The 26,112-nt window shown below is 33.8% G+C and overlaps 1 protein-coding gene across 1 annotated transcript in view; it reads right to left on the bottom strand.

Annotated features, from left to right (window-relative positions):
- Nucleotides 1–3,848: 3,848 nt before the first annotated feature.
- The window catches only part of LOC123669765 (adenylate cyclase type 3), a 40,526-nt gene continuing 18,262 nt past the window's right edge, over nt 3,849–26,112 (bottom strand). Inside the window, exons 15-20 of the mRNA XM_045603355.1 lie at nt 20,805–21,027; nt 20,437–20,519; nt 20,231–20,332; nt 10,026–10,274; nt 7,173–7,322; nt 3,849–3,977 (exon numbers count right to left, since the gene is read on the bottom strand). Of these exons, the coding sequence (XP_045459311.1) occupies nt 3,849–3,977; nt 7,173–7,322; nt 10,026–10,274; nt 20,231–20,332; nt 20,437–20,519; nt 20,805–21,027 (936 nt within the window). The remainder of the gene's footprint in view (nt 3,978–7,172; nt 7,323–10,025; nt 10,275–20,230; nt 20,333–20,436; nt 20,520–20,804; nt 21,028–26,112) is intronic.

The raw sequence follows: 26,112 nt of genomic DNA, 5'->3' as shown, positions 1-26,112 counted from the left end.
AAAGCTCCTTCACGTGACTCATTTAAGAGGCAAGTTAAGGGGTTCTTCTTAGCCAAAATTTAACCTAATTTAGTGAACTCAATAAACACTTTAATTGTGTTTTGATTATTATTGTCGTCAGCTTATTAAGTATTATGTATGTAGGTATGTATGTATGTATGTATGTATGTCTGTATATATGTATGTCTGTATGTACGTATGTATGTATGTATGTATGTATGTATGTATGTATGTATGTATGTCTGTATGTATGTATGTCTGTATGTACGTATGTATGTATGTACGTATGTATGTATGTATGTATGTATGTATGTATGTTTTTTTTCTTGCGTGAGGAGGAAAAAATCTTTCAAAGACTGCGCCGTGAAAGATGGTGGTCGGTAGTGTGAGATTTCCACCCACTAAAAAAACCCCCTCGCTCTCCAGCCTCTGATCCCCACGGTACCGCCGTTAGGCATTACTTCGCAGGGGGAGGAACCAGCTGACGCTCTTCCTTCAGGTACGTAAGATCTTATATCTCTTTTTAGCTACTGTCTTTTGCTCTTTCTCTTTCTATGGAACGCAAGTCGGTGAGAACCTCTGTAACATACGTATTGATAGCGTTCCAAGCAGCCTCGGTGGACAACATTGCCTACACTACAGTCTCTGGTTGGATTCTCCGGCCGAGGACGCTCTCTAGTTTATCACGCTGAGGGTTGTACCGCGGACACACAAAGAAAACGTGCTCCGCATCTTCAATGACTCCCAGGCAAGATGGGCACTCCGGAGAATCATCGTGTTTGAAGCGATGGAGGTAAGCCCGAAAGCAGCCATGTTCCGATAACATCTGTGTAAGGTAGTAGTTGACCTCGCCATGACTCCGGTTCAGCCAAATGTCGATCCTCGGTATGAGACGGTGCGTCCACCTACCCTTTACGCATCCCACTGTTGTTGCCATCGGGTTATGCTGTTCCGCCGCTCTTCAGTTCTGAGCTCCTCAGCGCTCAGTGTGGTTGACCTCTTCTGTTGGTATAGGGTTCGTCTTTCCTCGACTAGAACTTTAAGGGTGTATGTATGTATGTATGTATGTATGTATGTATGTATGTATGTATGTATGTATGTACATATGTATATGTGTATGTATGCAAGGTTGTATCTGTTTATGTTGGTTTATATTTTTATGGTATATATATATATATATATATATATATATATATATATATACATATGAATTTATATACTAAGCCACTAACTTTATATTTCCTCCTTTTTTTTTCTTCTTTATCTGAATTTTACTAATACCCGATTTTGGACAGCTATAAACCTCTGCTCTTGTACGTCCTAAGGTTGGCTGGTAGAGAATGCTTTTAGCGTTAAGCCCGCCTTTTGTACAGTTCTTTAATGTATTGTGCAATAAATTAAAAAAAAGGTGAAAACAAATGAAATGCAGTTGAAGAAATGGAATTCACAGAAATAACTGAGGCCTTTATTGCGGGTATTTTGGGAGCCTATGCCTTCGTATAAATTTAGTGGTGTATAGATATGATCATATATTATATATGGGTTATAGCTTTATGTATTTCGCTGGTTTGAACTGACTTAGAAAGGAAAAAAGCTTTTAAATGTCCAACTTGTTTTTGCCAGAGATGATTTATATCTATAAGGCTCTGCCTCCATATTTTTTTTGATGGTAAGTCGTTCTATTAAAGATTTTAGTTGTAATTGGGATAGCGTACGTATTTAAGATGTTAATGATTTTTTTGCCCCATATAGGAGAAGAAAAAGAGCATAATTCACCACGCTTGAGTAACAATCGCTATCAGGTGTACATGATAACAACCGGGACCGGCGGCTTAACGTGCTCTCTGAGACACGATGGGGAGACCCACAAGGACGGCACAAACACCCAGACCACGGCAAACATCTGTATAGCCAATAAAAATGTTTTTCATGTGCGGGGTTCGAACCCGCAACCGCCAGCGCAACAGCCACGAGGCAGTGCTGTGACCGTTGCGCCAACGCGGCGTCAATCGTATATGGAAGATACGCCATTACGCCATATATATGATATAATTATATGTACATCTATATATGAATGAAACAAGGATAATAAGAGGTATTGCTTTATTTTATTATAGCCAACAAGGTCGTTAACATTCAATGCTTGAGCTAGAACACGTATAAAATTATATGCAGAATATTCGAATTCTAACTGTGTTCCTTCAAATGGATAGTTCTGTAGGTGTATCATGTTCCGCGTGAAAAAAAATCCTAGACCATTTTTAAATTTAAATTTGTATAAATAGACGAGATACTTTGATGGACTCGTTCCACGTAATACCTTTCGGGACCGGTAAGCATGGCTCTAATTTACAATGAAAAACATTCTACGAGAAAAAAATGGTTCCATATGCGGAACCCTCCATTTAAAGGAACGCAACTAAGAGTCGAATACCCTATAAAGTCACAATCACAGGAAAGTTATAGTGAAAACAAACTCAACGCTAAGAAGACTTACTACTAGATTAATAAATATAAATAATATTATCACGAATAATACTTAAACAAATAAATACTTTTTATAAGTAGATATAAGATTTGTAATGTAACAATGTTTTACAGACATTACATCGATCTCATGACTACTAAAAGTTTAAGTACCTATATAACATATTTCTACTTAGGCTAATTTACCAAACCTATAGCTAAATAATTTACTATTATAACCACAAATCCTAATATTGTACTAAAATCCTAATTTTATATAATTTTATTGCACGTTCTACGTAAAAACTAACACTAAAATAAGCGACATCGATACCAATAAAGCTATGCCTATACCTAACAAGAATATCACAATATTGCTACTTAGTACTGAAGATGAAGATGATGCAAGATCGACTACAAATTTATTCGCAAACTGATCTTATATAACTGCGATTTGCGTATCCTTGCACACGCATGACTGCATCATAATATTCCGTTGCGATGTATGAAGTAATATAAATTGCATAAATAAATAACGTAGGTGGCGTTTTTATATGAAATAACATCTGACACACTTTTTTATCTGTAGTGTACAACAATGCAGTCATTGTACATTTATATCGATAAACGATCAATGAATTTGAAAATTACGTAGATGTACGAGGAAATACTAATGAGAGACTGTAACTAAGCTATCCAAAACCAAAAAACAAATTAACAGTAGTGATTAATAAGACGAGGAATTACAGTTAAAGTACACTAATTGTAAACGGCGACGATTATTTAATCACCTTATTACTACCAAAAACATATAAAAATGGTATTTAGGCAAAAAAGTATGTCTAATATATAGACGTTTGTGTAATCAAGGAAAATAATTTTGAAATATACGACAATAATTGTCTATAAGTCTATAACTAATTTATTTTAAATGGTGTTGACGAAAGTATTGAATAAATAAACTAAAAATTAAGTGGTATAATTTATTTAAGTATACGCAATAAAATGAGAAACAGCCTATTTTAAATACACTGCCATTAAAGTATTATAGGTACCTACTTTAGTTATTGTAACGGTGCTTTCAAGCATTTTACGCATTACTGGAAGATATATTACGACAACTAAATATCATAATGAAAAATAATAATTTAATACAAACTACTTATATTTTAGAAATGTCTGTACTAAAAATCAAACTCTTATTAAATAGAAGTAATGCATCACAGTTAATAATAAACTTTAAAAATGTTAACAACTTTATATAGTCTTGATTACAACCAAAGATTGCTAGAAGTTTCTAGAGAAGGTGACCTCAGAGCGAGCGCTAGTATGTGGTGTCAAGTTTAGACTAGTTTAAGCTAAACAGGTGTGTGCCGTGTGTCCTATGTAGGCAACAGTGGATGTGAAGAGTCTCCTCGATTGTGCTGCTGCTGCGGAGATCGTGAAGCGGCGTTAGGTTCACCGTTCGCTAGTAAAGCATCTCTTACACTTGATTCACACTGATCATCCATCTGCAATATGTGTAGAAGTCATATTATAAATAAACAAATAAACGCTTCACACTCAACGGCCCCCAGTAGGATTCTCTCCCGTGTCAGAGGTCCGGAAACATACACACAATACACAAGACAAACGCCCAGACCACGACAAACATCTATATGGCCAATACAAATATCTGTCGTGAGCGGGGATCGAGCCCGCGACCGCAAGCGCAACAGTCAGTACTAGGACCGCAACGCGTCGCAATGCATTATCCATCATAAAGTAAAATGTAAATAGAATAAAAACATATAAGAATATTTGAAAATTCACTGGTATCGTATGTAATGTACATTATTCGAAAAATGTTACATTTTCTTGCTTTATTTGCTTGAAGTTATCCTTTTCGTATGTCTCGAATGCAACAACAATCCAGATTGCCTATCCGGATAGGGCGACAGAGGCAAGTCGGCCTGTCCGGGTAGACTGTCCGGATCGTAATGACAAATTTTTTCCGGTTGCCTGGAATCTTCTTTTGTTGTTTTTTTCTCTTCTAAAAGCCTATGTTAAATGATATACATTAAATAATAGGAGATATATAAAAGGGAAATTAGACAAACTACCGCCTTGCTAAAGAGCGCGTGACAATATTAATTATACTGCAGACTTCGTTTTGCAATTCTTATGTTGAAATGTAATGTCCAGTATTTATTACAGTCGCACAGTTTGCTTTCAATTTTGGCTTAAAAATTATAGAGTAGAAAAAAAAATCTGTTCATATAAACAGAGTCGGAAATAAGGTGGGTGATATTTTGTTAGATTGGTACTAAATGATTTAAATAACACACGCTCATAATTCAAACAGAAGCATCTTATTCAAGGTGTTAGATTTATCCAATCTAAACCACATTTAGGTCGGGGTTAACTGTAATATTTGTGTCATTATCTATAACGTTAGAGACAACTAGAAAAAGGGACTGAAATAATTAAAAAAGTGATAAAAATACCGGTTTGCATTAACACATCAAGATTTGAAAAAAAAAAACATGCAAACACAGACAAACACTCCATTATAAGTACTTTACTTTGTTACACAAAGCAGAGACAAATTACATAGCATTTACTTTATGTACATTATATGTGATTTTTTTAACGAAATATGTACCTATAGAAGGAAACATTTACAATCAATCTGATTATACATAAATACCTATAAGAGTCTTTTTTGCATTCTTATTTCATTAAAAATATAGAATTACTTTAATTTTGTAAACATAACTACATAATATTTTGTAAATTAAAATATATTGTTATATTTTATGCTTAATAATTTTGTTATTTACTTACATGTTCTTCTACATCCTCTATTAGTTTTAATTATGTGTAATATAAAACTATAAACAAATATAATAAAGTACAAGCTCCTGCTAGTGATTTATAGTGAATACAAGCACAATAACGTAATTGCCCGATCATATAAAAATAACTTAAAATATATTAAACTTAACATAATGAAAAACAAACATAACTATATTAAACATAACTATATCAATCAACTTATTTTAGTCGTAAATAAAATTTCGTTGGTAGATAAATTATAATTTTAATGATAATTAGTAAGGAAAGCGACGAGACTTGATACAGAAGTAAGTTGAAACAACACAAACTCGGAATCCAAAAATGTTAGTGGGCTGGTAATTTGGCTTATTTGTCACTTTTGCCACCAGCCCTCTCATTAGTCATTTTCGAGCAAAAAGCGACATTTTGCTAGATTTTTTTTATTAGCTCAAAAAATCGATAAAAGCAAGTTTTTGTCTTACTAAGTTATGTCAGTTCAAATCTAATGGCACCCGATTTTAACACACTAGGAGGGTTGAAATAGTATATTTCAACTCACCTCATTTGAATTTTGAATAATTATGATGATGATGATGGTGATGATGATGATATATGATTTTACAAATATTGCTTTTTTAATAATAATTTAAACACATAATTTTAAGAAGAATAGATGTGTTTGTAGAATATAAATCTTTATTCACTTCATCATCATCATTTTAGCAACGCAGTCCACTGCTCTGAACATAGGCCTCCACAAGTTCGCGCCAAAAATGGCGTTAACTCATGTGTGTCGCCAATAGTCGCCACGCTGGGCAGGCGGGTTGATGACCGCAGGGCTCGCTTTGTCGCACCGAAGACGCTACTGCTCATCTTCGGCCTGTGTATTTCAAAGCCAGGAGTTGGATGGTTATCTCGCCATCGGTCGGTTTTTTAAGTTTCAAGGTGGTAGTGGACCTGTGTCATCCCTTAGTGGCCTCTTACGACACCCACGGGAAGAGAGGGTGTGGCTATATTCTTTACTGCCGTAACTACACATCAGCAAATATTTATTATGCAATTGTAAATTAAATAAAAAGAAAACCACATGGATTATAATTTGACATAGGTATATGGCAGCGGTATCATATGAACAGGTACTAGAACACAAATTTGTTCTTAGCCTGTAATAACCTCGAAAAGAAAGCAAAGCCACCAGCCTCAGTTGCTATTATAAAAATGTTATAATGATCGTTACTGTCGGCATAGAAATTACTCCGCAAGCCACAGTAAAATAAGGCAAACATTTTATATGGAAGATTTCACTTTTTCCCAGTTGTGGGACGTTTGCAGGATCAGTTCAGTTACTTATGTTGCTTAGATAACTAAATTACCTTTATAGTTAAGTTTTAGGTTTTTTGTAAATGAATAGGAACGTGATGATAATAGACTTATTATTTTTTGCGTCTTATACAGTAAAATGCAATAATAAATTATTAGTAATTGTAAATACTTTATCTATTATACAAAAGTGTATTTTCACTTATTTTTATATTCTCATACGCTAAAGTTTGATGATTGACAATAGGTAAAAACTATCACACATTTGTTTTTGACGTTTCAAATTAATTAATTTATTTAGTATCACTAAAGAATAGAACACCACACCTTTATAAAAATAAATAACAAATATTTATATATATCGTAGTCAAACATCATCAACAGTAAAGGACTAAAAACGATATTTAAACGACGAGATTTCAAAGCTTGCAAAAAATAAATACTTATTCATGCAATGAAAAAAACGATAAAACACGTTTTTATTTCTTCGAATCTTTGTGTACCTTGCACACACTTGTGTATGATTTACTTAGTAATAAAGAACACGCAAGTTATTTATATATACTTACGACTGGGTTGTCTGTTAAATTTGTGCCTCCTTCGCGTTTGCCTTGTAAGTAATACGTCATAAGTTGCCCTTTTCCTTTAACAGCCACAAGCCCACGTTGTTCGAAATAATAGCCGAAATTTTGTAGAATTTGGCAAGTCTCTTCCGTTACCTATAAACAATATTTATGTTAAAATATTGTGTATGTACTATCTATATTTATTACTAGCTGTGCCTGCGACTTCGTACGCGTTTTGGGTATTTACATGATCAACGTGATTCTTTAAATTGGCATAACTCTTTTATTTATGAACCGATTAACATAAAACAAAGATTAAATGTCAAGTGAAGCTTACCATAATATATTAGTGAAAGCTACATCTAAATCGGGCAGTTTCTGAGATTAGCGTGCATAAACGCACAGACAAACAGACAAAAATTCTAACAATAGCTGTTTTGGGTGCTATTTGCGTTGATAAAGGTCCCAATAATATTTTTGTTCTCATATATCTTCCATGTACAGCGATCCGTTACATTTTTATTATATATATATATTGATCTGTTATACTTAACGTAATGGATGTTTATATGGATTTAGTTCGACACTATAATGATTGTGAAGCGTTTATTTACTATCAATAATATGGCCAATATATTTGTTAGGGTACAAATAGTATAAACACAAAAGTATATGAAGTAGGGTGGATAGATAGATATACCTATGTATATACATATATTTTTCATTTTCTATACACTACAAAACTACAGAATTGTATACATTTGCAGTAAACTTACTATTATAGATGGTATAAGCCTCTATTAAAAATTATGTGGTGTCATGGGACACCAGGTAGAAACGAAGTTCCTTCGGAAAGTGAAGAAGCAACACAATTTGAAAAAAAATGTTGAATTTTATATATATTTTCTAGTTTTTGATTTTTTTTAAAATTTTGTTTATTGTTTTTTAATTAAGTACATAAAAGTATTTAGGAAATTTAATATTTTAGAAAATAACAAATACCGTAACATAACATAAATCAAACAAAATAATAATAATAATAATAATAATTCAAACTATTGAATGAAATAAAAAAACAATTGTCTTTATTCGTCGTGTAACTGATATTACGTCACTTCCGTTATATATTTTTCTTACGGTTTTAGTATCCCCTTTTTTTCAGTTCGGTCGCCCAGCCAAATGTCAAGCCTGCCGTAAGGAACTTCGTTCCAAAAATGGCTGCTAATAAGCTAAAATGTATCTATCATATTTTAGTGGCTAAAATTGCGAAGTAGACCACGTAATAATTACTCATATACTTAATGCGAACACCATATGACTTCCTTTTGCGCCATTTAAAAACCAGGTGTAGAACTAAATGTTACGCAACACTAAAATAAACAATTTCAACATTTTTCGTCTCATCGTACGAAGTGTGGGAGGGAGATACGATGCTAGCTACACATAGTAGTCATACCGCAGCTGAGAGTAGAAAAGGACTGTATTAAACTTGAAAAAATACATTTATTATATTATTTTGTTTATTGACACCAATTGGTAGCTAATTTCCGAAGAAATTCTATAATAAAATGTTTTTTTTTTTGCTATTTGCATTGATGTTCATCCATCGTCGAAAATGAATGTCAGATCTATTTATTCAAATTAATATTATTACTTTAAACAATTTACAGTTTTATTTTGTTTTAATGAACAGACATAATATCAAATTAAATAGTTCCGACTAAATCAAATTAAATTTCGAAAAGCAGGTGTTATTTTCTACTAAGTAAAAGACAATAACACGGATAAGTTATAAAACAAGGTATTAAAATATTCAATTTTTCACTGCAAAAGACAGTATTTAAAATTAAAAAAAAGTTAATGCAAAACTTTATTTCGATCGTTTCCGATATATTTTGGCTTTTCCACAAAGACATGCCAAGATAAAAAGACAGGTCATCCTGCCACATTAAAAGTGTATTTTTTAAGTACATTAAAAATAGTTTTGTCTTCAGGACATTAAAGTCCCTATGGTAAAAAAACTGGAAAAACATCAAATATTTATTGTAATTGTGTTCGCAGGCAAACGAATAAAAATTAAAAACCGACTTCAATTATATCGACAAGTAATACAACGTAGGTAGACGAAAAAATAGTCATATCCGTGTATACATACATACATATATATATATATACACGGTACATATACCAAAATAACATTTTTTACAATTTTTGTCTGTCTGTTTGTTCCGGCTAATCTCTGAAACGGCTGGACCGATTTTGACGAGATTTTCACTGGCATATAGCTGATGTAATAATGAATAATTTAGGCTACTTTTATTTTAGAAATTTATTTATTTTGTAACGAACTGAACAATATATTTTTTTTAAATTGCACGCGGACGAAGTCGTAGGCATAGCTAGTCTTACATCAGTGTAAGGTTAGTAAAAGTATCTAAGCTGTATGTTATTATTATTAATTACGATTAAGGTTGACAATTATTAGCCTTTCACTAGACTAGGATAGCACAGACGACTTCAGCAATGTCACGAAGTGTTTAATTTCTTGGTTTTCACCAAGAAATTAAACACTATTTAGCGAGTTTCGTTCAATAACTTAATTTACCTCCCTTTCGTGTAGACCTAAATATAATTTTAATTTATTCAAATCACTCAACAAATAATATAATTCAAATCAAAACTGAATTCAAACTGTGAACAAAGTTTCCTTTAATTTCGCTACGTTTAACTCGTGGTTATATTTTTAAATAAAAGACTTATTAATAGAGAAAAATTAATGGTAAATGGAATTTTGAACTGTTAATGACAATCCTATCTCTTAAACACAAACGACTACCTCGGCAATTGTTTTCATACCTGTATACAACCAGCCTTGCCAGTGCTCTCCATGCGAGAAGCAACATTCACTGTATTTCCCCATATGTCATAGTGAGGTTTTCTAGCGCCGATGACTCCGGCAGTGATGGGTCCGTGATTGACGCCCATGCGCAGTACAAAGTGGTTGAAAGATTGCTCGTTGATAGCTGCTAGCACACGTTGCAGTTCGAGGGCGAACTCCACCAAACAGGCCAAGTGCGCCCATCTCACCAGAACACCATCGGATGGCTAAACAGTGTTAATATATTGCATTTAATAGGCATACATATCAAATATTGTACTATACGTTTATAATAACTATTACATTTTATTTTGATAAAACGCAAAAAATAAACATGTATGTATGTATGTATGTATGCATGTATGTATGTACGTATGTATTTGTATGGTATATACAGGGTTACAGGAAAAGTCGACCTAGATCCGTTAAGAGCGTATAGTACACACCATTTCTGAATGATTTTACTATGGAACCCCCCATCCTAAACTTAACCGTTTTCGAGATATTCGAGTTTTAATTTTTTTTATGAAAATGCCCAATTTTTCGGCTATTGAATTGAATATTTTGAATTTTTTTGACTCTTATGATTATTTTTTTGGTTTTTTACATGAAGAATGAGATGCTTAATGACCTCAATGACTAAAATTGCACGTAAGTTAACTAAATAGGTCGTTGTAGACGATCGAAACTTAAGAAAATAAATACAAAATATAAAAAAATATTTTTCTTTTCTGGATATCTCAAAAAATTATTATGGCACTTGCTCTGCAGATGTGCTTAAGAACATCTACATTTTATCAGCTATCCAATGAGGTATAACAACCTAGGGTTGTATTTAAACTCATAGAAAAAAACATAGTTGAAAAGGTTCAGGTCCTTCAAGTTAATCCGGTGCGTGTGAGCGAGACAACTTAAGATTTATGCAGGTGAGAGTGAGAAAAATAATGTGCAAAAACAAGATCTGAATGGTGATACTTATGAAAATTTCTTAAGAGGTGACTTAGGTGACCTTCTAGATGATCTCCCATTAAAATTACTGCGGGACATATGGTTTCAACATGATGGCTGCCCTGCTTATTTCAGAAGAAGCGTTAGGGAATGGTTGGACACTAACTATCCTAAAAAATGGATTGGACGAGGTGGGCCTTTACCCTGGCCAGCCAGATGTCCCGATCTGACCCCCATGGATTTTTATGTATGGGGGCACATGAAGAGCCTCGTTTACAGTGAGCCCAACCCCATATCGTCAGTGGAAGTTCTCATAAGACGACATAAGAAGGACATTAACCATTGGTGTAGTGAAAAGTGGACTACGTGAAAGAATGAGAAAATGTGTGCGAAATAGAGGTGGACACGTGGAACATGAACTTCAAAAACATTAGGTGAATAAATGTTATTTTGAACTGATTTATTGTTTCATTTAGCTTACTACAATCACCGACGATCTTGTAATGATGATGATGCTGAACTTAAGTCAAATTAATTAAATAAGCGCTATTTATTCTGACTGCCATGTAGCCTTAAAAACTAAGTTTCACCTTTGAGGTTAGTAAATAACCTAGAGTGTTATACTTCGTTGGATAGCTGATAAAATGTAGATGTTCTTAAGCACATCTGCAGAGCAAGTGCCATAATAATTTTTTGAGATATCCAGAAAAGAAAAATATTTTTTTATAATTTGTACTTATTTTCTTAAGTTTCGATCGTCTACAACGACCTATTTAGTTAACTTACGTGCAATTTTAGTCATTGAGGTCATTAAGCATCTCATTCTTCATGTAAAAAACCAAAAAAATAATCATAAGAGTCAAAAAAATTCAAAATATTCAATTCAATAGCCGAAAAATTGGGCATTTTCATAAAAAAATTAAAACTCGAATATCTCGAAAACGGTTAAGTTTAGGATGGGGGGTTCCATAGTAAAATCATTCAGAAATAGTGTGTACTACACGCCCTTAACGGATCAAGGTCGACTTTTCCTGTAACCCTGTATATATATATATATGTATTATTTGCTCGTTTATATAATATAACAATTGCCACTAACGTTATCTTATATTTCCTCCCATTTTTAACCGACTTCAAAAAAAGGAGGAGGTTACTCAATTCGATCGTATATATATATTTTTTTTTTCATGTATGTTCGAGGATAACTCCGTCGTTTATGAACCGATTTTGATAATTCTTTTTTTATTGGAAAGGAGATAACCCTAGTTTGGCCTACTTTGGTACCATGATAAAAAAACCAGGATTTGATGATGGGATCACAGATAAATCGAGGAAACTCTCGAAAATCCGCATAACTTTTTACTAGGTGTATCGATTTTGATAATTTTTAATTAAATCAAAAGCCGATGTTTATCATGTAGTCACATTTAAATTTCATCGAGATCTGATTACAACTTTTGGAGTAGTCTTTGATAATGCGTATTTATTTGACATTTTTTCGTCTACCTACGTTGTATTACTCGTCGATATAATTGAAGTCGGTTTTCTTCGTTTGCCTGCAAACACAATGATTTTCTTCTTAATGTAAATTTTACTAATACTCCATTTTGCACACCTACAAACGTCTGCTCATGTACGCCCGAAGGTTGGCTGGTAGAGAATGCTTTTAAGCATTAAGCCCGCCTTTTGTATAATTTTTTAATATATTGTGCAATAAAGTATTAATAAATACTTTACTTAATAAATAAATAAATAAATAATAACCATTTATCGACTTTTTTGAATAGCTATTTATTTACATAAATTAAAAATGTTATTTTCTTGCCTGTATAACTTTATGATTCTCATCAAATAATCGATTTTTCAAACATGTTTGGCCATATACAAAAACGTAACAATCTGCAAGTCATTTTAGAGGTAAGTAATGACCGCAGTCGTTGAATAACAAAAAATATTTAAAAACAACCTCTTATTTTGCATAGGGCATTGAATTATAGATGCTTTCAAATTATCTTGGCACGCGGCTCTACATGTGTGTAAAGCTTGTAATACACTGACTGCATAATTATGTGTGACTAAAGGTACAGTCACAGGCAGTAACACAGTAATAATAATAATAATGTTTATTGTTCATCACAGTCTATACAAACACAGGAATTATGCAATAAAATATGTACAAAGGCGGTCTTATCTAAAAGAGGAATTTCTTACAAACATCCTATGGATATATAAAGCACGATATAGTAGTAGCAGTTAGAAAGTGCGCAAAGAAAAGAGAAATTAAAAATAAATTATATGATATAAGTAAACAGTTGCGGGTTCGATCCCCGCAGATATCAAATATTTGTATTGGTCATACAGATATTTGCCGTGGTCTGGGTGTTTGTGCAGTCCTTATGGGTCTCCCCACCGTGCCTCGGAGAGCACCTTAAGCCGTCGGTCGCGGTTGTTATCATGTACGCCTGATAAATACTCATAGTAGGGATCGTTACTCATATCCGCTAAACCGCAAACTCGCAATGGAGCAGCGTGGTGGATTAAGCTCTGATCCTTCTCCTACATAAGAAAAGAGGCTTATGCTTAGCAGTGAGATATTACAGGCAAAATAGTGTAAGTAAACATACGATATAAAGCAAATAACATAGATATTTATAATAATAATCTTCATATATGTAAATTACGCGTCACGTTGTTGTCCGCGATGGATTCCTAAACTACTTAACCGATTTTAATCAGATTTGCACATCGCGTGCTGTTTGATTCAAATTGAAAGGTTGAATATTATATTTAAGAAAAAAAATACTGCCGTTCGAAGTTCGTCAGCTCAGCTAGTATATATAATAATACATACAATACAGTCATAATGCATATTTTTATTATAAGTGCGTTTATTACGCAACAGTTATGTAACATTGCTATTTTTTTATTTTCCACGTATATATACAATATATTACATAATTTTTATATTACAAATATAATATATAAATGTCACTATAAAAATACGTAACATGCACAGGACGGCGTAAGAACGGGGACGGGATTGGGGCGAAACGTGGTCAGTAAACACTGATAGGAATTTTTTATACGATTTTTGACTTTTATAAAAGTTCTTTAGTGTCACTGTTCTATTAAAGCACATTTACCTTATTTAAGAGCTAAATTTTTTAACAGTACCCGGCCATATAAATGCACATCGACCTTTGGAAAGAGACAATCGGATTTCAGTCAGTCCGTCAGTTTATTCTATTGCTATCAACTGCTCCCCAGGTTATCGACAGACATCCCGGTTTTTCGCAATTTTCATTCAACATCCTGCCAGTGTCCATGTCTCGGTACACAAGTAGGACGCATTGCTCGAAGACTTTTGTCTTCAAGCATTCCTCGGCATTGTTCTGTATTCATCGGGTTCCTTATCGAAGTTGTTTCAGCCTAGTTGGATGGTAGGGCCTCGTTTCAGCCTATCGCAGTCCACTGCTGGACATAGGCCTCCACAAGTTCACGCCATTTTTGATTTGTGTCACTCATGTGTTTTGCCCATAGTCAACACGCTGAGCAAGCGGGTTGGTGACCGCAGCTCTAGCTTTGTCGCACCGAAGACGCTGCTGCCCCACTTTGGCCTGTGTATTTCAAAGCCAGCAGTTGGATGGTTATCCCGCCATCGGTCGGCTTTTTAAGTTCCAAGATGTAGTAGTCTTAGTAACCTCTTACGATACCCAGGGGAAGAGAGGGGGTGGCTATATTCTTTACTGCCGTAACCACACAGTTTTAATTAATATAATTAATCGTTTTTTTTATTTCTACAAACGCAATTTAATAGTTGGGCCTAGGTAGCCATAATACTGAACAACTTTGAGAAAGGTACCATTGACCGGTACCCGTCACTTGGTTACGCGAAAACTTTCTTTGTTCAAATTTATACCGAGACCGACTCGTAGGGAGAGCTCATTTAGACCGCCCAGCATTTGGCATAGTTCCTCCAACGTTACTCGTCTGCAAAGATGACGATATCGTCGGCGAAACGAGAATGAGAGTTGACGTTGATGCCTCCCCCCAAATCCAAGGTCTTAAGGACATCTTCTAGCGCAATGGTAAACAGTTTCGGCAATATCACATCCCCCTGACTTATCCCGCGACGAAGTAAAATGGGTCTCATTCGTTGGTCTTTGATATGGACGGTCACGTCGCCACGTCGTACACCTTAGAACCTCGATATATCGCCGATAAAATCTCTGCAGAGAATCCAGGACAGCCCAGGTTTCGACAAATGCGATATGATCTACAAATTCGTCGAGCTTTGTGGCGAGATGATTCGTAACAACCCTCGAAAACAGCTTATAGACGTGGCTCCAAAGTGAGATCGGTCTGTCGTTACTCAAGAGAGACTTATCGCCTTTTTTAACCGACTTCCAAAAAAGGAGGAGGTTCTCAATTCGACTGTATTTTTTTTTTATGTATGTTACATCAGAACTTTTGACCGGGTGAACCGATTTCGACAATTTTTTTTTTAATCGAAAGATGGTGTGTGTCAATTGGTCCCATTTAAATTTATTTGAGATCTAACAACTACTTTTCGAGTTATATCTAATAATGCGTTTTTACTTGACGCTTTTTTCGTCGACCTACGTTGTATTATATTGCATAACTTTCTACTAAATGTACCAATTTTGATAATTCTTTTTTCGTTGGAAAGGGGATATCCCTAGTTTGGTACTATGATAAGGAAACCAGGATCTGATGATGGGATCCCAGAGAAATCGAGGGAAACTCTCGAAAATCCGCAATAACTTTTTACTGGGTGTACCGATTTTGATAATTTTTAATTTAATCGAAAGCTGATGTCTATCATGTGGTTACATATAAATTTTATCGAGATTTGATAACTACTTTTTGAGTAATCTTTGATAACGCGTAGTTACTTGACTATTTTTTCGTCGATCTACGTTGTATCACTCGTCGATGTACCTAATTGAAGTCGGTTTTTTTTCGTTTGCGAGCAAACACAATTATTATTGTAGAACAGCACCATCAGAGGTAGGGGCTCATAAAATAAACAATTTCACGAAAAGGAATTACAAATTAAAATTAACCATAAAATTACGACTAGAAAAATTACACAAAGAAAACTCGCAACACATTAAAGTACGAGTACGTAAGTAATACGGTAAACGCACAAATAGATATTTGATACCCACTTTAACAAACCGAGTACTCCGCAACGTTCTTTTCGATATTACAGGAGATAATTACAAAAATAAACTTAAAAAATATTTCTATTAACAACTACAAAAAAATGAGTAAATAGACATTAACGACTCAAATTTAATAAATGGATATGTGTGTACATGTACACGTGTATGTACAGATTTTATATATGTGTATTTATGATGTATATTGTATTTACTATCTTTTTCTAATTATTGAATGACCAATAAATTGAAATTAATATAATTTCGATTAATAAATAGTGAATATATGAATATATTAATTATTTATCAATAACAACCTGTATACTGCTAGCTAAACTGAGCATATAAAAACAACCTAACTATCTCGCTTACACCCATAAGTTTATTGCAATCGTCTTTGTAACCATACCGTCGATAAATGTTTTGTTATTCAATAAAGAAGAAGCGATTATTATTAAGGGGATCCCAGACAAATTCGGCCGTTTTCATGTGCTATAAAGTATACGTTAAAGTTACGTTAAAAATATCAAATAAATATATGTTGTAACTCGGATTCAGTTTATTAATGTGACTGTAAGATATTTGTATAAAATTCTCTAAATAAAGAGAAATAATTGTTTACCTGGACCTCCTTTCGCGTACAAAAATCGTATAGGCTTTCTAATTTTACTACTTACAATAGTGAATATTTTTTTTATTAATTAAGAATCCTGTACTTAATATTTCTACAGAAGGGTTTTTTATTAAGTGCAGTATTTTATTAGAAAATCATAAAAATATAATTTTTGGTTATTTGCCGGGCGACAGGCGGCCCGCGGCAGACGGCCAGAGGCCTTTGTACGGGGAACTTGTGTCGCTCGTCATCGCACGCTGCTCTTGCTTACGCGCAAATCTATTTACTTTTTTTAATCCAAGATAGGCATCAAAATGTAACAGGTAGACAGACTTACTGTTGAATTTTGCAATTGTATTTACTTCAAATAAAAAAATAATTTAAATTATTAATTTTGAGCTGTGTAAATGTAAAGCTGCTTAGCTTGTGGTCTAAGATCCGAACCTAAAGTCGATCTTCACCGAGCCGATAATAGAATGAAATATAAATTTAGTATATCTATACAAATAAAATTGGAGCGGCTGCTTTTAATATTAAAATAACCGCTTTTTACTAAATTCATATGGATGTATGCACGATACATACACAAAAATAGCATTTTGATAATTTTTGTCTGTCTGTATGTCTGTTTGTTCCGCCTAATCTCTGAAACGGCTAGACCGATTCTGACGGAACTTTCACTGGCAGATAGCTGATATAGTAAGGAGTAACTTAGGCTACTTTTATTTTAGAAATTTATTTATTTTATAACTGCGAACTGAACAACAAGTAACAACTAGTAATTAATATAATTTTATAGCCTAAATGATCGACTCGACAAGAAGAAAATTAAATAATAATTATGGATGATCACAACTTGTACGCAAGCTCTTGGTCTAGGAAACGGATCAATCGCATGTCCTAAGTAGTACAAGCTAGAGCCGGTAGATGGCCGAGTTTAATAACCTTTACGTAATACTGATCAGGTGAAGTGCGGGTGGGTGGGGTGTGGCAAAGTCTAAATGCTCAAGGTCATTGAGAAGGGGGAGCCTCTTAAGTAGGATAGAAGCGAACCGTTTTAGCACAAAATAATATAACTGCTTAACAAAAAATTGTCTAAGCTTAATATAAATATATTTTTGAAACTATTTTAGTAATATGTGTAATATCTGTTTTTGTAAATGTTGTAGCAGTATGTATAATTGTTACATAAAATATATTTATTACTTGCAGACAAGCAAATTGTAGTGTAATACATGCTTTTCTTGATATGTTCCAAAAAAACATAGCGACGTCTTGTCTAAATTACATATGTACTCGCATGTATCTTCTATATAAATAATCGTTAGGTCATTGACTCACCATGAAATCTCAAAAACCGCTGGACGTATAAAGATGAAATTTAGTAATAAGTTAGTTTCCACTAAGAACGGATTTTTTGATAGAGCCTGATTAAAGGGGTCTAAGGGCTCTTACAAGTTCGTATAAAAGTTCTTATTTTTTTACGCTACAAGCTAGAAATTTCGCTGGAAGATAGCTAATAATTACCTACTAAACGTCTTCCAAGAAGCGATTTTGCTACAGGGCTCTATTAAGAAGGTCTAAGGGCTCTCGAAACGCTCTATAAAAGACCTTCATATTTGTGCTATGTATAACTTAAAATTTGTCAAAGATAAATAGTGTGTAGACGTCCACCATGAACGGATTTTGCTATAGAGTCGCATTAAAGAAGTCTAAGGACTCTCGGCAATTTTTATATAATACTTTATTTCTTACTTTTCTGTTTTTTAACAAGCTTTAACTAAAAAAAGATTTTGCAACTAGGGCAACACTGAAGATGTCTAAGCACTTTAACAAGTTTTTAATTTAATTTTTTGAGCTATAAAATTGAAATTGACAGAATGGTAGCTAATCATAATAATGCATGGATTTTGTGATAGGGACGTATTAAAGAAGTCTAAGGGCTATTGACAATTTTTATAAAATACTTTTTTTTGTTCTACAAGCTTGAAACTTGGCAGAGAGATTATTGTTTCTTATTAGAATTCCACTAAGAACGAATTTAGTGACAGAGCCGCATTAGGAGGGTGTAATAGTTCCGAAAGAATTTATAGTCATTATGTTTTTATGCTACAAACTGACATTTGACTCAGACATCTGAGTTCTGAGTCTAAGTTTATAGTTAATAGAATTCCTCTAAGAGCTGTTTTTTTTGATAGGGCCAGAATAAAGCTGTCTTAAGACTCTCACTCTTGTATGAAAGTCCGTCAGTTTTTGTGCTACAAGTTTGAAATGTGGTCTAAGGGATTGACAAAGTTTGTATAATATTAATTTTTGTGCCACAAGTAAGAAATTTGGCAGCGAGATATCTACTGCTTAGTAAACGTTTGCTAATGATGGATTTTGTGGCCGAACTGGGTGAAGGTGGTCTAAGGACTCGAACAAGTTTGTATGAATTTCTTTCATTTTTCGTGCTACAAATACTACAATTTTGTTGTATTATATGTCCAATAAGAACAGATTTGAAAAAGTACACATCTGAGGGCGTCAAATACGGGTTGAAAGTTTGTATTTGTCATACAATCCGTCCGTTTGTCATTTTTTTTTTAAATTACGAACATGAAATTTAACTTTAATTTTAACTTTTCATAGACATTTGATGAGTTTTTTTGAAATTGAAGAGAAATCACTTACATCAAAATCGTCAAAATTGCGTCTTAGTTTTGCATAAAGCTTTATCTCTGGACTGTTTTTGAACTTATAAATAGTATTTTTACCCTTTATTTTTAGACCCGGTCAGGTATTACTTACAAATAAATACCTAAGTAATCAAATGTAACTTTTTTAATCTTGATTTAATTTATACGCTTGAATACGTCTTAAAAGATTTCTTCTCTTAAAAGTAGAAATTTTAGAACAAAGAAATTTTAATTTTAGTTTTTTGATTGCATATAAAAAAAAGTACGCGTCCCAGCGTTTACTAAAATTCTGTGTGGTAAAATAGGAGATCAGTTCATATTACCGAAATTACCTAATAATGGCTTGTAAAACCTAAGGGCAGACTGTTTATCGCACGACAGTTTCATGAAGCGTGATTCAAGCCAGCCAGGTTTGCGAGCAGTCTGGCAGTTCTAACGCACGAAAGGTGAACCATAAATTTGGTAGAAAGAGGTAATGAACTGTTGCAACATAATGATTATACACGACTCTAGGCTATCTATGTGAACATTATCAATTTCTACGGGAGCGAAGCCGCGGACAACTGTAAGTATGAAATAAATTTGATAGTTTGAAGGGATTTTAATTTTATACTAAACGGCATATGGGTCGAATGTTTGAATGGAAGTTCATCATATTTATAGCTGTTTCAACGATGTTTATATTTCATCATTTTTAAAGACGTAAAAAATTAAATTAGCCAATAAAAAAATTGAATATTCCTTGTATATTAACTCACCTGCATCTGTCGAGTGGGATTTAGGCCTGACGCAGCCATATAAGTAGAACTAATCGTTTTAATTTTTATTATATCCTTGCTGAATTTTGCGTCTTCTAACAGCTGAAAATGAAAACTTACGTTAAGTATAATTTACACTCGTATTGACTCAACGTCTGTAAAGCATTCATTAACGAAATCCACAAACACACACTTTGAACACTTACGAGGTCGAAGTCCGATATAACTTCGTTGAGAAATCGTAAACATTCTAGACCTTGATTGTTCACCGTCTCCTCCGAGTAGAACTCTGAAATTCATGAAAATATCGAGATTAGAAAAGATAGACGATATTGATACAATGCAAATGAAAAAATATTCGATAGTTGATTTCTATATTTTAATATTATAAAGTTGAAGAATTTATTTGTTTGAACGTGCTACTCTCGGGAACTACTTGTCCGAATTAAACAAATATATTTGTGTTGGATAATACATTTACCGAAGAAGCTTATATAATATAATATTTTAGTATGCGCTTTTTCTCAAATTGACGCAGGTGAAACTGCGGGGCACAGCCAGGGTTTAATGAAACCTGTGAAGTTTGGCATGGAGGCGAAGAGCACGCCGACCTCGGCGTAGCTCTGGCTGTAGAGGTCGGCGTGGTGGTGGCGCGCGCCCATGAAGTGCCGCGCCACGTGCGGCGGCAGCACGTTGTGCACGAGCGCCTGGTTGCGGCGCCGCAGGTCGCCCGCCTGCTCCGCCTGCGCGCGCATGCGCTCACCGCGCGAGTGCCGCGCGCGCTCTAGCGACTCACTCTGTCAACGACCGCCACTATTAATAGCCAGCCTGCGCGTACTCCGCAACGATCCGATCACCTATCCAGGACCACCTATATAGGACAAAAGGGCCGTGGCCTTCGGCGGCATTCTGTGAGGGGCAGCACAAGCAGAGCACGAGGTGCGGCAAGAGCAGATTAGTGATGTGAAGAATTAATCAATAAAAAAGGTCTACCTGTTACGGGTTGTCTTATACAATAATTAGAATATTATTGTTTCCTTTTTATGCTTTATTTTCAACTTACACTATTGCACTTACACTCAATCTTATATTACTGTCTTATTCTACAAGGTATCAACTTATACTATTGCATGCCTTAAATCTTATGTTTAACTTAAAATTATTAAATGGGGTGCCAGGAGAGTTTTTTTTTATATTCAACTAGCTGTGCTCGCGAGTTCGTCCGCGTGGACTTTATAAAAAAATATTTTTCAGTTCGCAGAGTTATAAAATAAAGAAATTTCTAAAATAAAAGTAACCTAAGTTACTCCTTACTACATCAGCTATCTGCCAGCGAAAGTACCGTCAAAATCGGCTAGCCCTTTTAGAGATTAAGCCGGAGCCGGGAACAAACAGACACAGACAGACAGACAAAATTTTTATTAAGTGTTATTTTGGTATATTACAAATATTACAAACAGACACTCCAATTTTATTTATTTGTATAGATCAGCGTATGACAAGCTTGGTTAAGTGGAACTCTACCAAAACCGTACTCAGGCTAAATGCTATGCTCAGGGACTTGTAGCATGAGTGGGGGATGAATGTGGACTCTGGTAGTATATCTTCCTTATTTAAAAAAGGGCATTTCCGAAAACCCTTCACCAACAATGCACCACACATTTACCACATTTTGACTTTTAAGTACCGCATAAATAGCATTCATAAATCCGCAACTTTATTTTTAAGAACACTTATTATCCCTCACGTCTTACTTCACGCCTCTCAGTTCTTTGTTTCGCCCCGCTACCAATTTGCTTGTTCTCATACTACTAACTCAGACAAATCTTAATCTTATACTACCTACCAGACGTAACAAGCTTAAATACTGTATATATTCCAGATATTTCCCGGGACTTGATTATTTATGGAATATGGCGGCTTAAAAAAAGGTCAGCCAAAAAATTTCACCAAAAATAATCGATTATTTACTAACACATCCCTAATAAATCGACACCTCCGGCGCATAAGGTCTTAACGCTTTTTTTATTGAAACCCCATATTTTACATTATCGTAATAACGTATATGAGTTTTATTCCTGAAATCAGAATCTTAATATTACTTTTAATTAACGAGTTTTAGAAACACTTATGGTCGTATATTTTGAAAGTTACCGCGCATTACACTAGAAATTTTAAGTGTTTAACGTTATGATATTATCAAGTGTGTTGTGATATGTTGATTGTATTATATATTAGTATCATATATTATTATTATATATTATTTAGCTGGGTGACCAAGCTCAGCTCGGTATTTTTAGTAAATCGTGAAGGGTTAGTAGAAGAGAGAGTTAAAATGATTCGGTGCCGGTTTGGATGAAGTATTTTTTAACCGACTTCAAAAAAGGAGGAGGTTACTCAATTCGACCGTATAAACCGATTTAATACCGATTAATTCCAGAACGATTTAATTCCAGACCCGTTTTTATTATAAACCGATTTTGATAATTATTTTTTTAATATGTACGATTTTATTTTTGTGTTACCCACACATTAGGAATTCTAAACATTTTGCGAGGAGACGCAGGTTCGATCCCCGCTGGAACGGTCAATTTTTGATATGGTATTCAAAAAAAATATTTTTTGTTGGAAAGGAGATATCCCTAGTTTGGTACCATGATAAGGAAATCAGGATCTGATGATGGGATCCCAGAGAAATCGAGGGAAACTCTCAAAAATCCGCATTACTTTTTACTGGGTGTACCGATTTTGATGATTTTTAACTTAATCGAAAGCCGATGTTTATCATGTGGTCACATTTCATCGAGATCTGATTACAACTTTTAAAGTAATCTTTGATAATGCGTATTTCTTGACTATTTTTTCGTATACCTACGTTGTATTACTTGTCGATATACTCGTAATTGAAGTCGGTTTTTTTTTCGTTTACCTGCAAACACAATTATTAATAATGAATTAACGCACGATGTGTAACAAAGGCAATGTATAAAATAAAAATAAAAAATGACGATAAATTAAAAATTGATACAAATCACACAATTACAAAACTGAGAGTAGTTGCTTCTCAAAAACTGATAGGCGCTCCAACAAATCGTGTTTTTTTGGAAATCATATTTAAATACGAATTACATATTTATAAAACATGAATATTTTTTTAACGACAATAATAAAAAATATAAATAAATATAAAAAATAAATCAAAAATAATAATGATAAAATATGAATTATATTTTTCGATTTTACCGACATAATAATAAAAAATAAGAACTGCCTATTTAAATAAAAAATAACGAGTGCAATTAGAAAAAAAAGGAAAAAATACTCGATCAGGGATATGGGGATTTGAACCATGATCTTTTCAGTTTATCCCGACCGGCCGATTTTTCACCGAGCTATTACAACTTTATTGACCGTTGCAAATATACCTTCGTATTCTAACAATATATTTCACTCCCTAAAAACAGGGATAAAACGACATTTTCTAAAAATGAATCCTAGCTAGATGGATTTATCTCCCCTGAAACCTCCTATATACTAAATTTTATAAAAATCGTTGGAGCCGTTTCCGAGATTCAGATTATATATATATACAAGAATTGCTCGTTTAATAGTATTAGATAATCAAAATGAACCAATTACGATCATCAAGAATTTTAAAATTAGCACTTAATGAACATGAAAAAAAAAACTTCTAATGAATCCAGTCAAATTGGTTATTAATTATATCGCTATACAAACTTATTAGATTAGATTTATTATTATTATATTTAAGTGTTTTTTTTTTCGAAATTTATAATTTTAATCGAGTCCCACACATAACGTCGTAATATTATAGTTACGACGTTATATGTTATTTTTTTAAAGTTAAGTGTCAAAACTACTACTTACGACAATATGCGTCGTTATTAAATAACAAAATCTTTGTTCTTATAGACGTATGTTGATCATACAACGTTATGCTTCGAACTCAATATTAAATAAGACTTTATGACATATTTTATTTGCTAAAATCATAAATAAATTTAACATTTTGTATCATAATAAGTTGTGGTGGTTGATGAAATATAATTGTGTGTTTTTTAGAATCACCTGTTCAACTGGAAACCGAATTGGAATTTGTACGAGTCAATGGTCGAGGTCGATGATGTCAGAAATAGTTCCCAAGAAGTACGACTAGCATTAAATAATTTATATGATACTAGCTCAAATCAAGACATGAAGACTTTTGTGCCTATCGAAGGATATGGTGAAACAATTAATGCGTCTTTGGAATCCGAGGTACTGTACGTAGTAGATAGCAATCAATCTCAAATTGATAAAACACCTATTCCTTCACCCCTAAGCGAACCATTTGGAGTCGAAGAGGTCACTTGTGCTTCTCCATCTGATCACAGCCTGGTGCCAGATTCGAATATCTGCTTATCAAACACCAATAGCAGAGCTGATACACCTCTGCATAGTGACGCCTCTAGTTTTATTTCTTCGCCTTGTTCGTCTGTTGAGGCAACACAGTCTTCTAGTCGGAAACGGCTCAAGCGACGAGATGAGTAGAAAGATATAAAACGAAAATGTCTTAGGAATTTAGGTAAAGCCTACATAAGCAAAAAAGACGGTGTCTTTAGAGATGGTAAGGTGATTAAACTTCCGTGTACTTCAACATATCGCCTTAAATGTCATCAGAAGTTGAATTCTCAGCAATGTGAGAATATTTTTTATGCGTTTTAAAAGAAGCTTGGTGACCATACTAAACAGTGGGATTACATAGCTAAGTATATTGAAGTGTGTAATGCTCATACCAGTACAAAGGCTGAATCTAGACGTAAGAAAACTTTGAAATATTCCTTACCACTAACAGAGCCTAATTCAGATAATCCTAATATTGTTATGGTGTGTAAAACGATGTTCCTTAATAGTCTTTCTATAGGAGAGCGAACAGTTAATACGGTCGTGTGGAAGTAGTGTTCAGGTGGTGGATCTATTTCCCCAGACCATCGTGGCGGTTCGAGAGGTGTTATCATGTGCTCAAAAAGTCTACGAAACTTTACTTAGATAGCGAACTCACGTTTACAAAGATGTTTTCTTTATATAATGAGTGGTGTACTGATGAAATTATAACAAGAAAAGCTAAAACATTTCGGCAATAGAGGGATATTATAAATCAAAATTTAAATATTTCATTCTACAAACCGAAGACGGATATTTGTAACAAATGCCATGTTTACGACACAAATAAAAATAATATAACAGAAGAAGCAAAAAATAAACAAAAACAACATATAATATCAAAAGAATTAGCAAGAAATTTAAAGGATAAAGACAAAAAAATTAGCTATAGAAAGTAAAGGAAAACTAATTACAGCATGCTTCGATTTTCAAAAAATTCTGAATTGTCCTCATGGAAATGTAATTTTATTACTAGCTGTGCCCGCGGCTTCGCCCGCGTTGAAATCAGTTTGTCACAAAGTTTTCCCTGCAAAATTCCAGTAAAACTCTCAATAAAATCGGCTTAGCCTTTCCGTAAACCTTCCTCTTGAAGCCCTCTGTGCATTGATGAGTATTTATTTAGTATAATTTAATAGTTATTTTTATAAAACCTCTCTATACACCACATTTTTAGTTTTATTTTCAGGCTGCAGTATAAATAACCTATCAGGCAAACTTATAGCTGCTGTATATGTTTCATACAAACTATCAACCCCAATTAAACCCCCTTAGCAGTGGAATATAGCAAAATCCGTTCATAGCGGACGTTTACTAACAATAATCTAACTCCCTGCCAAATTTCATCTTTGTCCATCTTAGATGGATGGACCATCCAGCGGTTTTTGAGTTCTCGTAATGAGTGAGTCAGTGACCTTTCTCTTATATATATATATATATAT

Source organism: Melitaea cinxia, chromosome 3 (genome assembly GCF_905220565.1).
Source record: "Melitaea cinxia chromosome 3, ilMelCinx1.1, whole genome shotgun sequence".
Taxonomy (NCBI): Eukaryota; Metazoa; Arthropoda; class Insecta; order Lepidoptera; family Nymphalidae; genus Melitaea; species Melitaea cinxia.
Note: the sequence above shows the minus strand (reverse complement) of the source record. Positions and strands in the feature narration are given on the sequence as shown.